At 45.1% G+C, this 15286-nt stretch overlaps 1 protein-coding gene across 1 annotated transcript in view; it reads right to left on the bottom strand.

Annotated features, from left to right (window-relative positions):
- The window catches only part of LOC144259197 (ovostatin-like), a 50843-nt gene that overhangs the window by 17176 nt on the left and 18381 nt on the right, over positions 1-15286 (bottom strand). Inside the window, 12 exon segments of the mRNA XM_077807381.1 lie at positions 322-448; positions 1218-1446; positions 3013-3103; positions 4373-4490; positions 6526-6696; positions 8152-8301; positions 8754-8899; positions 9916-9973; positions 10674-10898; positions 12246-12404; positions 13229-13338; positions 13614-13728. Of these exon segments, the coding sequence (XP_077663507.1) occupies positions 322-448; positions 1218-1446; positions 3013-3103; positions 4373-4490; positions 6526-6696; positions 8152-8301; positions 8754-8899; positions 9916-9973; positions 10674-10898; positions 12246-12404; positions 13229-13338; positions 13614-13728 (1699 nt within the window).

The raw sequence follows: 15286 nt of genomic DNA, 5'->3' as shown, positions 1-15286 counted from the left end.
CAGAAATATCTTAGGCAAGTGGACTCCTGCAAATGTTTCACATAAAACCAGATGAGCTGAATGGTCCTTTCTGGGACATGAGAGGAATGAACTGTGAGGAACAAGAACAGAGGCAGAACACGGGGTCCTACTTCACTGCCATGTGCCTGCAGAGATTGTGCCAGGGGAGTTCAGCAGAGCTGCTTCAGTGAAGTCTGGTACAGATAGCAGCAGTTCCTGTCTGTAGGTTAGCGGGCAGGGTATCGTGTGATAGAGAATTCCGGAGTGAGACTGGACAAACCAGCAATGTGCCATGAGAAAGACAAAGGCAGAGAAGCTTACCCAGTTTTTGAGGAATAATAGTCCAGGAGGAGGTTTTCCTCTCGTTGGCACACACCTTTGCAGTGTTGCCCTCTTGGGAAAGGGGCTCTATCTTGTAATCCCTGGACTCTTCCAGTATGGTACTGATCTGAGAGAGGGAGACAAAATAATATTGCACAGGCTGTTCCTAATGCTTGGCTGGGGGACAAAAGGAAGGTTTGTTGATCTCCTCCAGAGACTGATTCTGCAGCATACCCACTGACGTCACCTTAGAGCTGTCCTGGGGTAGAGAGGTACAACACAGGTAGGAGGGATGGGGCATTCTTCAGAGGAGATAGTAAACCCTGACCCTTATGCCCATCTACTGTGGCCATTCAAGTAGAAAGCAAATTGTACTTTGCAAAATGACTTATTCCAATACCCTGACCAATATCCTCTCTGACGGCTTGTCTACAAGGCAAGGTAGTACCTGGCAAGCCATGGTATGAATCTACAACACACGAGCATACCATGCACTAATTGTCTGTGTGGACCATGCTACCATGAAAAGTTCTGTATTGAGCTTTAACGTACTCCCATTTCAAACAGCGATATGTCAAAGAACACCAAATGCCAAAGGATAGACCCCTGAAAGGAGGGTTATATCAGGATGTAAATACCTGCCAGAATGAGTTCTCAGTTATAATAAGTTCCTTCTCCATTAAAGGATAGATCAGCATCCTGTAGCTAAACCCAGCTTAAAAGAAATCACTCCACTACTGTGTAGGGAGACAGTGTAAAGAAGGCCGAGTGGCTGGAATGGGATTGTGAATGCTTCGTTCTGCATTGCTGCTGCATTCTGCTCTAGCTGCAAGAAGTAGAGCCTTGCTGGAAACACTAAGAGGGGTTCAGGAAGGAAAGGAAAGGACATACTGTACCTGGATACATTTGTTCAGGTAGTTGAAGACATTGGCTATTAAATTAAACTTTTCCCCTCGGACAATGGAGTAGGGCAGGGTCAAATCAACAAAGAAGGGCTGGAAGGCCTTCAAGGAGGTAGATGGGGATATGCCAAACCCAGCCTCCTCTTCCAGGCAGAAGGCGCTGGCTTTCCATTCCGTGATGGTGTCAGGGATGGTGAACGGAACACTGGCCTTTCCATTAGAACTAAAAGTACAAGAGACAAAGTGAGAAAAGAACCTGATCGTTCAAAGGGTATCTTACAGCTAATCAATAGAAGAGACTCCCAAGCTGAAATAATATTCTCCTTTCCCACTTAGGTTCCACAGGATATACCCCCCTGTGATGGGGCGTCTGCCCTGCACTGGCCCTGAAAGGGTTAAAACCCAGCCTGGAGGGCTGCAAGGAAACAGCCAATTTGGACAGTGGCTGGATCAGCCAATCAGGGCCAAGCCAGCCCATATAAAAGGAAGCTGCAGGCCAGAGCAAGTCAGTATGCTGTAGGAAGCCAAAGGGAGGGGACTGGCTTCCTAGAGGGCTGCTGAACTAGGTCCATGAACAGGACTGCTAGGACTTGCAAGCCCAAGGCCCTGGGAAGAGGGTGAAGCAGCCAGAGGCAGAAGCCAAAGGTGCTGGGGCTGAGTGGAAGTGGGCCAGGGAGCTGAGACAAACTGGTGGAGAAAGAAAGGAGGGCCAGCAGGAAGCTGTTGTTTGCAGGGACCCTGGGCTGGGAACTAGAGTAGTGGGCGGGCCTGGGTCTCGCCCCCTCCACTCGCCACTGAAGAAGCGGCCAGGCTATGGACTACCAAGCTGCTGCAAGGAGTGACTAGACTGTTGCGGAAGGAGTCCCCCGGAAGGGGGGAACCTGGATTGTGACATGGCCGGACGGCTGTGCTACAAAGCAGAGGCAGTGAGACTGAAACTGCAGTGGGTCTGCAGGTGGAGATAAGGACGGAAGAGCAGATGGCACACCTGCTGACCAGAGCTCATTCCCGAAACGGGCAGCAGGAGGTGCCAGTGTGGTGATTGACCCCGTGATACCCTCCATATTCAGAATATGTTGTTAAGCTGGAGGTAGAGCTGAAGGTTCATATCAATGACCAGAATGTTAAATCCCTTGCAAGGATGTTGGAATTGCTCTTTTTTTTTAATTAGAAAAGTAGGGAATTCTGGTTTGTTTTTTTAAAGAAACACAAAAGAATGCTGTAGTTTTGTAACAAAATAAAAAAAAATCCAAAACCGCAAATCAGATATGATACATTATGGTTGACATTCCAAACAGATTAAACCACGGAAATTCATAATTAAGATCAGTATCTTTTTGAGGCGCTTTTCCTTGCCTTCTTGTTGCAGATGCTATTGGCAGCCTTGGGAGAATACTGAAAGCAACCTTGCTGTTGAAAATCAAAAATGGTTTCCTGCCTTTTTTTTTTTTAGTTCTTTAAACAAAAACCTTTGCTGTCGTAGAGTTGAGAGGATTGGGGGGCCACCTTTCTGCCCAGCAGGAAGTAGCTTGCATTGTACTGAAAACAAGGACCAGGTAAAGATCCAACAGGGCATAATTTAGAACCTAACAGACTCCAGGGGCTTGGAGATGGGTAACAAATGGGAGCCCATCTGTCACTGAATAGGAAGAAAGACAACAAGGGTAAGAACATAGAGGTCTGGGAAGCAGTTACATGTTCCATCACCTTCCATGTGACTTCCGGTGAGCACTGGGAAGTGACTCAGAGACCCTTAAAATAGTCAAGAACAGAAAAGAAGAACACTCACTTGATGGGAACTAGATCCCAAATCCAGGTCTCAGGGAAGAATTTCCGAACTGTCTTTATCACAGAAGACCCACCTACTATCCTGCTTTCACCTAGAGGTGAAGAAAGGAGTTGTGTATATATAGTAAAAGTGTCATATTAGGGAGCATAGGGTACAGATATCTAATGGGATCTGCCTGGAAACTCCACTGAGCATGGTCTGAGCTGAGGGAAACAGAATTTTTTACATGGGATTTCTTGCAGGAAAATTCTAAAAAATAACGAACTATGGGGGGGGAGGGAACTACTCTATTTTTTGTTTTCCAACTGGAAACATTAGAAAACAGTAACAGCTTAGGTTTACCCAACTCTTTGTTACTGGTTTCCAGTTGGAAAACAGTAAGAAGGTGTGAAAAGTATTTTTTCTCCAGTGTCTTATACTTTCTGACTATTTTTCACTTTTTTTCCTTTTGGAAAGTCAGCTGTGTCCACTGGCTAGAGTAATTGAAGGGACATGTTTCCTGTGATCTGTCCCAAGCCCCCTTCTATAGTCAAAGGTGGGGCAAAAGCTGGAAAGGTGACTTCCAGAGCGGCATTCCCTACAAAGATCCTAGGGGTCCTATCCAAGACTCTGTTCCCTATTTAAAGGTGGGGTAATGAGTCAGAGTTCTGTCATTGACCTGCTTGTGATATTGAGCAAGTCACAGAATCATAGAACCCGAGGGTTAGAAGAGACCGCCAGGGTCACCTAGTCTAACCCACTGCCTAGATGCAGGATTTGTTGTGTCATTTAACTTGTACGTGCCTCAGCTTTCTCATCTGTAATATGAGGCTCTACGTACCTTCTACCTCTCCCTGGGCTATAGAGAAGGATAATTGTAATACTTATTGTCCGCTGTAAAATGCTTTGAGATCCAGGGCTGCAAAAAGGCCATGTGAGTGCTAAGTACTACAGTATAGGGCATCTAAACCATTAGTAGCCCCATTATATTTTCTGATACTTCCTTGTTTAGATTTTAAGTCAGCTGTGAGCTTGTGAAAAGCTCTGGACCGATGAACCCTGGAGAATGAAATCTTTATCATCCTCTGAAAAGAGGCAGCATTGCAACTTTTCCCTCATTTTCCCCGGCACACAAGCTGAGTCAGACTCCAGTCAGTCCTTTGGCCATTCTGCAGAAACTACAACGGAAGCACTAACGGAGGCAAACCATGATGTGGAAACTTGTCCCACTAGGAACTAGACACACTGATTGGCCAATTCATTCTACATAGGGGACACTATTGAGGTGCAGCCAGATTGGAACTGGTGATCTGGAAGTGAAAAGACCATACCACATTTCCCAAGCCATCCAGTCCACCCCTTTTTTACACATTATCTTTACCAGAAAATCCACCACCTAAAGTATAGTGGGGCGTGGAATCTTTCGGGCATGCGTTGTCAGATGGGCACAGGACCGGCTTCCGTATTGTAGAATTAGTAAAAACCTTTAGACCCATATCCTTAAAATAAAATAATAAAACAATTAATTATATTGTTCAATGTATTAATAGAACCAAACAACTTCATTTCTCCCATTCCCTGTTCATTACTAGCAGTGGATCCCATTTAACGCCACAAGTTTGGTCTGCTCAGGAGATCAGTGCTCAGCTATCCATGGGGGCACTTCAATATTATGGTGAAGCATGGCATAAATGTAGATTTAGGGGGCTATATGAGTAACAGAATTGGTTGTATATTAGTTGCTGAGAAAAAAGTTTGATGAACTTAGGTCTTTTTTTTGTTCACAAATCATTCCCAAACCACTCCACACTTGTCATTTCATTCACTATTAGTCAGTATTTGGGTTAATAAACTATTAATAAATGTTTTCAAAAAAATAAATCAGTTATAGATTATTACAGAGTCCAACAGGTCAATAAACTGCTTATAACCATGGCTTATAACCATCTTAAACACCTTCTTCTGATGTGCTCATAACCATCTATAACATACTATTCATGTCCATAATATGCTTACAATATTGATTAATCATTTATTAATCCTTATAAACCATATATAGATGGAACCTTAATATAATCTGTGACCAATTTGCTGAAACTGTCTCCATGCCACCCCCTAGACATAGAATGTCCCTGCTGAGCTAATACCAAGAATAAAATCCCGGCCCCAATGAAGTCAATGTCAAAACTCCCACTGACTTCAGTGGGGCTAGGATTTCAGCCTAGGTCATTACTTTTGTCATTCAGTTCCTTCCTCAAGGCCCAGAGCTACCATGATGTCAATAACAAATTAGCAAGCTAATAACCACTAACAGTTAGAGCTGCTGCAGGTGGTTGATGTGTGCTAAACAGAAGCTAAAAGTGGAACCAACAGCTATCTCCCTCTCCATTCCACTTGTGTGCTGCATACCTTTCCCCTGCCATTTTTCATTTTTTTAGTAAGAACGTAAGAGTTGCCATACTGGGTCAGACCATGGTCCATCTTGCCCAGTATCCTGTCTCCAATATTGGCCTATACCAGAGCTTATGGGGAGTGTATAGAATAGGGCAATTATAGTGTAATCTTCCCCTGTCTTTCTACTCCCAGCTTCTGGGAGTCAGAGTTTTAGGGCTTTCCCCCAGCACTGAGTTGTGTCCCTGACCATCTTGGCTAATAGCCATTGATGGACCTATCCTCCATGAACTGATCCAATTCTCTTTTGAGTGCAGTTATACTTTTGGCCATCACAACATCCTTTGACAATGAGTTCCCCAGGTTAGGTGTGTGCTATGTGAAAAAATACTTCCTCTTGTTTGTTTTAAACCTGCTGCCTATTAATTTAATCAGAGGGCCCCAGTTTGTTATATTGTTTAAAGGGGCTAAATAATACTTCTCTATTCACTTTCTCCACACCATTCATGATTCTATAGACTTCTGTCATATCTCTTTTCTAAGATGAGCAGACATAATCTTTTTATTCTCTCCTTGGACAGAAGCCATTCCATACCCTTGATCATCTTCGTTGCCCTTTCTGAATCTTTTCCAGTTCCACTATATCCTTTTTGAGATTGCGTGACCAGAACTGGACACAGTATTCAAGGTGTGGGCAGATCATGGATTTATATAGTTACATCATGGTATTTTCTGTCTTATTTTCTATCCAAAATTTCCTAATATTCTGTTAGCCTTTTTGACAACTGCTGCACATTGAGTGGAAGTTATCAGTTGTCTTTCAGACTGCAGGCTCTTAGGAATAGGGATTGTGTCCTCTTTAGAAAATGGCTACCACACTGTGGGCTCAACCATAATAAATATAACTGAGCATAATTCAGGGGACAGTCTAAACAAAAGTCACTGCAGGGGGAGAACGGAGGACCCCCTGAGATATGGCAGACATTTCCAGTGAATCCACCCTCCCCCTAGCAGTGGAGAGCCATTGCCTGAGCAGGGCTTTAAAATCTGAGACAAAAATCTACAGCTTTTCCCTCCTCTGTTGTCCCTTTTGTGGAGCCAATACAATGACAGCAACATTGGGGAAACATTCAGAAGACGTACCCTGAAAACCCCATAGACGTCCCCATCAGAAGTAACTTTCACAGGCACATAGTATAAGCCATTGAAAAAGGTCTCTGTGACTGGGATGCACGGCTCTTTATCGTTATCTTCCAGGTTGAGCCCGTTGTAGTAATAGCCATAATTCTCATGCACACGGAGCTGATTGTATACCTGGTGGGAGGGGATGAAATCAGGTGAGCACAAGGAAACGTCTCAGAGGTGTAAAACCCTGTGTCACCACTGGCAATTACCAGGCATGAGCAAACTCCAAGCTGGTCCCTTTGCCCTTCAACAGAGGTACAAGAAGTGTTCCAGCTCAGTAAGAAAACTATCCTGGGATACTTCAGGCTGTATTAGACTCACATGCTCAGCCTCTTAATACAGAGTGGACTAAAAGTGGCTTTGGAGCACCACAAGAGAGAAAACACAGTGAAGAAGAGACCACCTGTATTATGCAACCTCCTGCTTTAAGAGACCACCTCAGAAATCTCCTCCAATACAGTACATGTATGCTCCAACTTTATGAGAAAACTGCCCCTATTATGTGTGGTTCTCTGAAAAGTGACTCTGTAAAAATGGTACCAGGGGTTTCCCAACAATTCCAGATTCTTTTTCAAATTGCTAGCTCCACAAACTTGCCCTGGGATCTCAGTGTCAAGCTGGGTCCTCTCTTTCTTGAATATCCTCACTAGTAATACAAACAATGCAGGCTGTTGGTGACACCTGTGCAATCCCATTGCTTGCAGTAGGTTTGCACAATTGTAACTGGCTGGAACTTAGTAACCAATTTTGTTGATGATGCACAAGAAGGAATAGAGTCCATCACCTTCTCTCTGAGCTGTGCTGGCATTGCAGGGTGCACAGGAGCAAAAATCAGCAAACATATTTTTCTCATTAAGGTGAGTAGATATGAGCCTGAATGTTTCTGCACAAAGAGCCTGATTCAAAGCCCCCTGAAGTTAATTGAAAGATTCAGATGACTTCTACAGGTGTTGGATCAGGCCCAACCAGCAAGCCTACTTGAGTAAGAAGATGCCATTTTACATAATCACTTACTTCTCTAGACTATATACCAATTTTGAGTGCATTAAGTGGCCCTGACAATGCAGATTTCTGGTATTTCCATATAATAACAGTAATACCTTGCACTTATACTGCACTTTTCATCAGTAGATCTCAAAACGCTTTGCAAAGGGAGGTCAGTATCATTATGCCCATTGTACAGATGGGAAGACAGAGGCACTGAGACTTATCCAAGGTCACCCAGCAAACATGTGGCAGGGTCAGGAATAGAACTCAGGTGTCTTGAGTCCCTGTCCAGTTCTGTGTCCTGCAGGCCACCTATGAACTGAGACTAGATAGCCACGTGTTGCAAAAAAGTAACAAAGATATTGCAATAAGCAACAGCACAATTGAAGATTTCTCTCTGTGCCTGGAGGTATGTACCCCATCTACATCCAGTGTGTGGCTACTGGAGAGAGGAACTTTGGAAGCGTAGTAATGAAGCAGAATTCAGAATTGTTTCTTGGCACTTCCCTGCCATGTTAAGCTATAAACCCCCTTGGGAAGCACAATATTCTGCACAACTCTGAGTAGAGAGAGAAGAGGATTTGCAGCAGGGCTTACAGTGTCAGCAGACAGCTCTTGCTCAGGTCTCAGGAGCAGGACACTCTGATCCACAGCCCGTAGGGCACAGTAGGAGTTGGCGGCAGCCTCAAGGTGGAGGCTGATGTTAGAGCCTGGGAGCCCCTGATTCTTGGAGAACTGCAGCTGGACCTGGAATTGAGCAGAGAAATCAGAGCCCCTTAGGAGAATCATTTTAATGTGTAAATGTCAATCTCATGGAGAGATGATGAATAGGTTCTCACTCTTCTCCACAACCTCCTTCTATTCTCTGCAGGGCAAAGGCCTCACTATCAAAAAGAATCTCCCAGAGTCCCTGTTCTAGGGCCAGACATGACCTCAAAGGCCCTGCAAAGCATCCCTGCTCTTCTCTCTCCCCGACTTCACTGGCAGTCCTCGCTCTGCTTGAACATCTATCCATGTCCCTCCTGTCTCCCTGCTATTCTAATGCCAGCATTGGCATTCACTTGTTCAGATGTGTTTGCACTGTCTTTGCTCTCTGCCCTTGAAGGAAAGCCTGAGTGCAGGGCTGGAATCACATCCTCTCCGTTCCCCGAGCCTGTGGCAACCTGGGGTGGGCCTCAAAGAGAAAGCGGAGCTCTCACCTTGTTCTTGAAGCACTTCTCAATCTGGAGTCTGGTGCTATCGGCCACCAGCTCACCACCAGGGTGCACAGTGTAGAGCAGTATCTGGGCAGTGGGAGCCAGCTTCTCACTGCCAGTCAGCAGGATGAAGAATGTGCCATAAGGAGCTGCAGGAGGAACATGAAGCCAGTAGTAGGAAAAGCCAAAAGAAGAGACAGGAGGAATCATGGCTTTAGTGGATGAACTAACATTTTTGCCTGTAAGCTAAAAGCTTCTTTAAAAGGAGATAGTTGGCTATTGGGAGACCCAGCTCTCACTAGCCTTCAAACTGCTCCCCTCAGTGAGATACCAGATGCCAACATTAAGATGATGAGCACCAGGCACCTTGCAGAGTGTGAGGTGAGCTGCAGTCGGAGAAGAATTCTATTAGCTTCACTTCTGGGTAGGAAATGTGCGTATGAGTGCTACAAGCATGGCACACACTGAGAATACTGTTCACAGAGATTGAAATCAGGACCTTCAGCACCAAACAGCCCAGGACTCCACCTCCTGAGCGAAAGGAGAGGTCCTTTACCTGGCTGAGATAGTATAGGAGCGGGCTCTTATGATCATTAGAGGAAGACAGCCTTATTTGCACAAGCCTAGTGTATTACACCAGAACCTGCAGGATGATGGCATGAGAAACACACAACATGGGTGTTTCTGTTACACCAAGAGTAAATCATGCACGAACTTACTGTTGACAACCAACTACTAAAGACAGGTTAGTCATCCAATCAGGGATCAGAAACAATATCATGTGATTTAGGTGATCATTCACATACTTCAAATTATGAATAATGAGGAGTCATAGTGAACAGTTTGCAAACACCCCTTGAGGAGAAATTAAAGAGAAAGAAAGGGACAAATTCACACCAAGTATCACTCCTAGCTAATCATTCAGTTTAGAAACAACAAGATTAATCTGGCTGTGATGCCAGGGGATGGACCACATGATGCACTAAAGTCCCCTTCCAGTGCTAATAATGCTGTGATTGTGGCTTATGTTGGAGATAGGTCTAGTAACTAACACCACATGGAAACAGATTCCAGCCAGCTGCTGTACTCAGTTTTTAGCCCATTTCACTCAAGATACTTATGCTTTGGAGTTCACATCTTTGTTTTCTAACATCTCTGCACTTACCAACTTCGATGCTGACTTGCTGTTGGCCATTCAGAACAATTTTGCCTTTTGACATCACCTGTGCACAAAAAGACACCATGAGACAGGATCAGAGAAAGTTAAAATTGTTTCAGCGGGCTAGTAAATATCTATTATTTAGTGATGATCAGGATTGTAATGTTTGGTGCTCAGGAAAATGAGGGCTGGATCGCCTCATGATCGTTGGACGTAGTTGCAGGCACATCCTGTGCTAGTTCCCGCATTCCTCACACACAGCTGTATCGATGCCCCTCAGCCCTGCCCTGCAGCTCCTTTCCTCCTTCTGCTATTCCAGTCCTGGGCTCCCCTCACAGCTCTGCCAATGCCCCTCAGCCCTGCCCTGCAGCTCCTTTCCTCCTTCTGCTATTCCAGTCCTGGGCTCCCCTCACAGCTCTGCCAATGCCCCTCAGTCCTGCCCTGCCCTGAGACTCTTGTCCTGGCCTCTCCTGCGTGGCAGTTGTGCAGCACAAGGGACTGAGGAATAGTCCCCCTAGTGGTAATTTTATGCTCTCCACTGACTGGTGCTCACAGTGCCCTATGTGACTTCAGAGATCAATGTTTAATTTGTTCCAAGTTTAAATGGGCAGAGCCCTGGTGGAACCCATTGACAAGATAATGGCTTGGTTCTGATTTTTTACCACTGACTTGTCTAGGTTACGTATTCCTGACTTGATCAATACTCAACCGAGGTTAAAAGCAAAGAGACTTTCAGGGAAGCAGCGCAGCCACCCAACATTTACCACATAGTAGAAGTTCACACTGGTGGCATCCCTGTATCCCTCTTTGTTCAAAATGTAGTGCACCATGATCCTCTTCTGCTGGCCACAGTTCAGCGTCTCCGGGACCTGCTCGAGCTTCACAAAGCTATTGGTGCGGGAGTAGAAGCGCTGGATGTAGTAGGTCGTCTGAGATTCGTAAGTGTCCATCCAGCCAAGGTCTCTACAGTCATCTATTGCATATGTGGCCTGACAAGAGACATAGAGAAAAAAGCAAACAGAGGATTTCATGAAGAGGAAATTCAAGAGTCAAAGGGCAGCTGGGGCAGAAATGTTTCTTCACAGCTGTCTCTAAGATAATCAGGGTAAAGCAGTGGAAAATGGTCTTTAGAGGCTATTTAGTCTAATAGATCTACCAATATTTTGTGTGTGAGCTTGTGTGAACATTCCTGCACAGCAAGTCCAGTCCAACTAGGCTGCATGCTGTGCTAGCCCTCTGGAGTCCTTAACACATCCCGTCCCCTCTGGTGTGCCTAGACAGACAGGTCACTGGACATCCTTGTGGGGCTGGCTAGGGCTGCATAAGCTGTTAGGGGACTCTGCAGGGCTGGCTCTGCACCAGTCCCAGACAGACTGGATTTGCTGCAACCTCTCTTCTCTCTGTGCCAGGGAAAAGTGAACATGTGTCAAGGGATGTGTGTATCTCTGGAGCAGCCCAGTAGGGAGCGAGAGAAGCAACAGCAAAACAAATAGTTGGTTTTGGAGGTCAGTGCATCCAGGTGGGATGTGGAAAGACAAAGAGGCAGGGAGGGGGTTCTACACTGAGGAGAAGGTAGGAAGGAACTGGGGGTTGCTTGAACCTCACCACTTCATAGTCACTCTCCAAGCACTGATGCTGTCCGCTAGTTGTCCCCCTAGCCAGGCCATTCTTGGGGTTTCTACAGGCCTTTTTGACCAAGTGACAAAATCCAGCAAGATCCTCTGCCCCCTGTATGCCTACTTAGCATTTTATAGTTTCTTTGGTGCAACCTAACCCAGAATCAAATTGGGGACAACACCAAAATCACAGGAGGCAGGAACCACACAGGAGGGGCCAGTACCAAACTGCAGAGCAAGCTGGAAAGATTGGAGCTGGGAGCGTGGGCTGCAGGCATTGAGGGGAGATTTCATCCCAATGAAGGCAGAGCTCTGTGTCCAGGGAGAGGAGACAATTAGAATACGGATACACAGTGGGGGGATAGAGCCAAACAGCTGAAACCATCATATTAAAGTGAGTTGGTTATCTTCTCTGATTAATATTGTCCTCATTTAATCCTTTTAGATAACCACATCTGAGGTTGCTGCTGGAACAGGACTGGGAGACCAAATGAAAACAAGCCCATTGAGTTCCTCTAAAAACTAATGTTTCCTCTTCCTTCTTCTCTACTACCCTTCCCATGGACGCAGGTGTCACTGGAGGGACCAGCTACTTTCCCACACATTGCAACTCAGAACAGTATTTTCCATCAGAATACCAGCTTGCTTCTCCCTCCTCCCCCAGTTGAATGACCCTCTGGGGGAATAGAGCCTTTCCCCTTAGTTCTCTCAGTTACTTACTCTCAACTTAAAACTGGGCTCAAAGAATTCGGAGGTGTCGATGGAAAACCGAGCAGTGCCATTCTCATTTGTGATATAGTCAGCCACATGCTTCTCATTGAGATGTAGCTTGATGGTCTCATTTGCAACAGGGATGCCCTCCTCATTTTCCATCTGAAGCTGAATAAATAAAGGTGTGCAAGGTGTTCAGCAAACATACAGGACAGATAAAGCCCCACTTACTCCCCTTAATATGTTAGGTTGGCTTCAAAGCCTTCGGTATTGAAGACAACTTGTGTGGAGGCTACAGTGAATAGCAGAAGGTGTTGTCATCAAATATTCAAGTGTACTTAAAACACATGCACTGGTCAGAGTATTTTGTGTGGGTTCTGTGAAGGGCAGGGAGAGGAAATTCCCTGTGGAGCTTCACAGGAGGGACAAAGGAAGACAGGAGGAATATTCCTGCTGTGGAGAGAAGGAAGTGTTTATATACAGGATTAGGTACAAACCAGGGTAACCTGGTTTATATCTAATCCTGTATATAAACACTTCTTCAGACCTGACCTCAGACTCTTGCTTGCTGGGCCTGCCGGGATGGAATGGCTGCAAAGGTGGTGTTCTTTGCAGGATGCTAGCTTGTGAAACTTGCAGTGCTTAGGGGACTCGGAACTGATCTTGTGCCTTAACAAAGACCCCTCCCGCCCAGTATAAATTCTTTCTTCCTTGTCCCCACAGGGTTCATGTCATTTTGACTGTACAGCCCCTTGCCCCCCCCCCCACACACACACACATGATAACGCAAGGTTCCATGACCCAGACAGGTTTCCTCATCTTCTCTGAAAGCCCCTAATGCAATGGGAGAACTGTGCATTAGGGGCTATTGCCATGTGGTGTTACCGAGGGAACCTGCAACTGGGAGTAGGGGGATGGCCATATACAGCATCACGGAGATCATTTTTGCGACTGCAGAGTTTGCCCAGGACATTCTCTCTCTGCTGTCCTACCTCTCCATAGTAAGGAATTCCTCTTTTGTAGTACATGTCCATGTTCTTAAACCACATTCTCTCCCTTGCCTGGTAGATGGAAATGTATTCAGCACCTATAATCTGTACACCTGAAGAAGGGTGCAGAAGAAGAGATAAGAATCAGAGCTGGGGGGAAGATATGGTTTTAAAGAAAGTTGCACTGAATGATCAAATGCAGGCTCCAGCACCCTGGAGGGGATAATTATGCTTATAAAATGGTACTTGATGGTGAACTGAGTCTTATGCTTGGCCATCAGAGATTCCCATCAAAGAGTACCAGCTCTCAAAGTGGCCTCTCAAACTCAGCCTGCAACCCCCGCCCATACCCCAGCCATATTCTAGTCTCCTTTCCCACCAGTGTTACCTGTTCCATCCTCTGTGAGGATTGCCTCCACTTCAAGGAACCAGAACATCCTGGGATGATAAAGCTTGAATGTTTTGGTGTTGATGACATTTGTGATGCAGCCATCCTTCCCCAGCTGAAAAGTGAAGGGACCACTCAGTGAGCATATAGGGAAAGAGCCCAAGTCTCTGAATGGTGAAACTACTGCTCTTTGACCTCGTTTGTAAAGCTCTTCAGACCTTAGCACCCCTGCTCTCATCTCCCTCACCTACCTCTTTGCTCTTGTCTTATTTCTCCTCTCTTGCTCGACACCTAACCAATCCTTCACCATTATTTTGCCTTCTTCTGCCTGAAACCCTCTCCCTCCTTGACCTGCTCCTCTATGTCTTCCGGTCCCCTCTCAAAATATACTTCTTGTGTGATATTTTAGGACTTACCTATACATGATTAACACCATGCATAGATACTCTTATCCTGGAATATGGCCTTATTTTAAATTAGTTTAATCTAAAATTAATTAAGCTAATTTGGAGTAGGGCACTCTTAGGACTTGTCTACACTTGAAATGCTACAGCAGCACAGCTGCACTGCTGTTTCACTTTGGTGTGGACACTATCCATGGTAATGGGAGGGGTTCTCGCATTACCGCAGTTAATCTACCTCTCGGAGAGGTCGATGAAAGAATTCTTCTGTCCACACTGGGGGATTTAACTATGCACCTCAGGAGTGTGGATTTTTCACATTCTGAGCAGTATAGCTGGGTCAACCTAACTTTTAAGTGTAGATCAGGCTTTGGTCCAGAATAAAGGTGTCCACACAGAGTTAATCAGGAATAGCTATTCTGGAATATTTTCCCATGTAGCCAAGCCCTTAGTTCGCTCAGCAAAAGTTAAATCCTGCAAGGTGCTGGGTACTCTAGCCCTGATTCAGCAAAGTACTTATGCACATGCTTAACTTTAAAGCATGTGAGTAAACCCAACTGATTTTAATGTAGCTACAACAATTCACACCAGTTAAGGATCTGGCCTAAAATGTTTTAATAGTCTGATTGCAAATCCCTTCCACTCTCAGTTTCGTTCTCTCGACTCATGTACTGACAGAATTATATTAGTTCTCTCTTTCTTGATGGAATCTCCCAGGGCAGATAAAATCGGAATATCTAAAGGTTTTTAAAGAAAGAGAAAGAGAGAAGATGCAGAAAAAGATGTTTTAGGGGAAAAGAACAAGAAGAAATCACACCTTCTTGGCCTTCCTTACACATCATAAAGTTCATAAAACAAAAAAACAAAAAGGCACAAGGCCAATGTTTTATACCCTTTGCAGGTTGCCTTCAATACATAAACAAGAGCAATAAAGATCGGTTTATCAAAGAGAAGAGGTGACTACTTTTCTCCTACCGTCTTCCCTGAAGTGGGATTATTTCTCTTTGAATCTACAGGCTAACATTTTTGGTGTTAAATCTGGTAAAACACAATTCAGCTGCTAGCACACCTATTCCTTGGATAGAGTGTTGTAGATTCATACACTCTTTGCTGAAGAAACAAACCCAGTGTCCTGGCCAAAGTGCCCTACTCAGTGAAATAGGCTATAGTGTTTGAGGCTGCAAATGTAGAATAGTCATTGAATTTGCCTGCACAGTCACTGCACTCCCAGTCTAACCCACCTCTCTGTGGCTCCCATACATAATGGGCCAA

The sequence above is a fragment of the Eretmochelys imbricata genome, chromosome 1 (assembly GCF_965152235.1).
Source record: "Eretmochelys imbricata isolate rEreImb1 chromosome 1, rEreImb1.hap1, whole genome shotgun sequence".
Classification (NCBI taxonomy): Eukaryota; Metazoa; Chordata; order Testudines; family Cheloniidae; genus Eretmochelys; species Eretmochelys imbricata.
The sequence above is the reverse complement of the archived record's forward strand: the minus strand, read 5'-3'. Positions and strand labels throughout refer to the sequence as shown.